This window comes from Wasmannia auropunctata, unplaced genomic scaffold, assembly GCF_000956235.1.
Source record: "Wasmannia auropunctata unplaced genomic scaffold, wasmannia.A_1.0 LD301196.1, whole genome shotgun sequence".
NCBI lineage: Eukaryota > Metazoa > Arthropoda > Insecta > Hymenoptera > Formicidae > Wasmannia > Wasmannia auropunctata.
The window spans coordinates 1-609 of record NW_012061694.1 but is presented as its reverse complement, the minus strand read 5'-3'; the positions used below and the strand labels follow the sequence as shown (position 1 = coordinate 609).

Genomic DNA, 609 nt, shown 5'->3' with positions numbered 1-609 from the left:
ACAAATTTAAATAGTTTTAGAGATATCGAAGTAACGCTTAAATAATTTAACATTTTTTACAAATATCTTTCTGATAAATATAGAATGCAGCAAATTGTGCAAATTAATGTCATATATAATTGATCTCTTACTAACCATTTGTGTAGCCTGCACAAAACTTATCATTAAGAAATTGTCGCGCATTAGCACTTTCGGTTGCGGATATGCATTGGCGCAACGGAATTACAGGTATGGTCAAAGATTGTAAGATTGCGCTAATTTCACCGGTTGCGGTTTTGCCAAATCCCGGTACCTTTCCGTAAGAACCCACTAATTCCCATATATTTTTATCAAGTACAGTATCTATACATACTGGAACCAACCATGTTGAAAATACAAACGGTGTGACGAGCTCTAATAACGCGATATCCCCAAGATAATTTCTTCTTACTCCCTGATAATTGCGTACAGTGTAAATATGTTTCACCTGCAAAAAGACATATCTAAACATTTACGATCATATTCTATATCGATCAGTTTACATTTCATTGTCTTCTATGCTCATACTCTTGCAAACCTGATTCTGTTTGACGAGAGTTCGATTATGAAGGGTAGAATCATAATCACGAA

The 609-nt window shown here is 34.5% G+C and overlaps 1 protein-coding gene across 2 annotated transcripts; it reads right to left on the bottom strand.

Moving 5' to 3' along the window:
* Positions 1–6: 6 nt before the first annotated feature.
* On the bottom strand, positions 7–609 carry LOC105461254 (coagulation factor IX-like). Of its 2 annotated transcripts, none has more exons than XR_975914.1 (2): positions 557–609; positions 7–466 (listed from the first exon to the last, which is right to left on the bottom strand). XR_975914.1 is itself a non-coding variant. In XM_011707752.1 (2 exons), exons 1-2 carry the CDS (start codon positions 598–600, stop codon positions 131–133), a joined length of 390 nt encoding a protein of 129 aa, XP_011706054.1. In that variant the 5' UTR covers positions 601–603; the 3' UTR covers positions 7–130. The 2 variants fall into 2 exon arrangements, 1 of the variants encoding a protein (XP_011706054.1); XM_011707752.1 differs by having other exon boundaries at positions 547–603.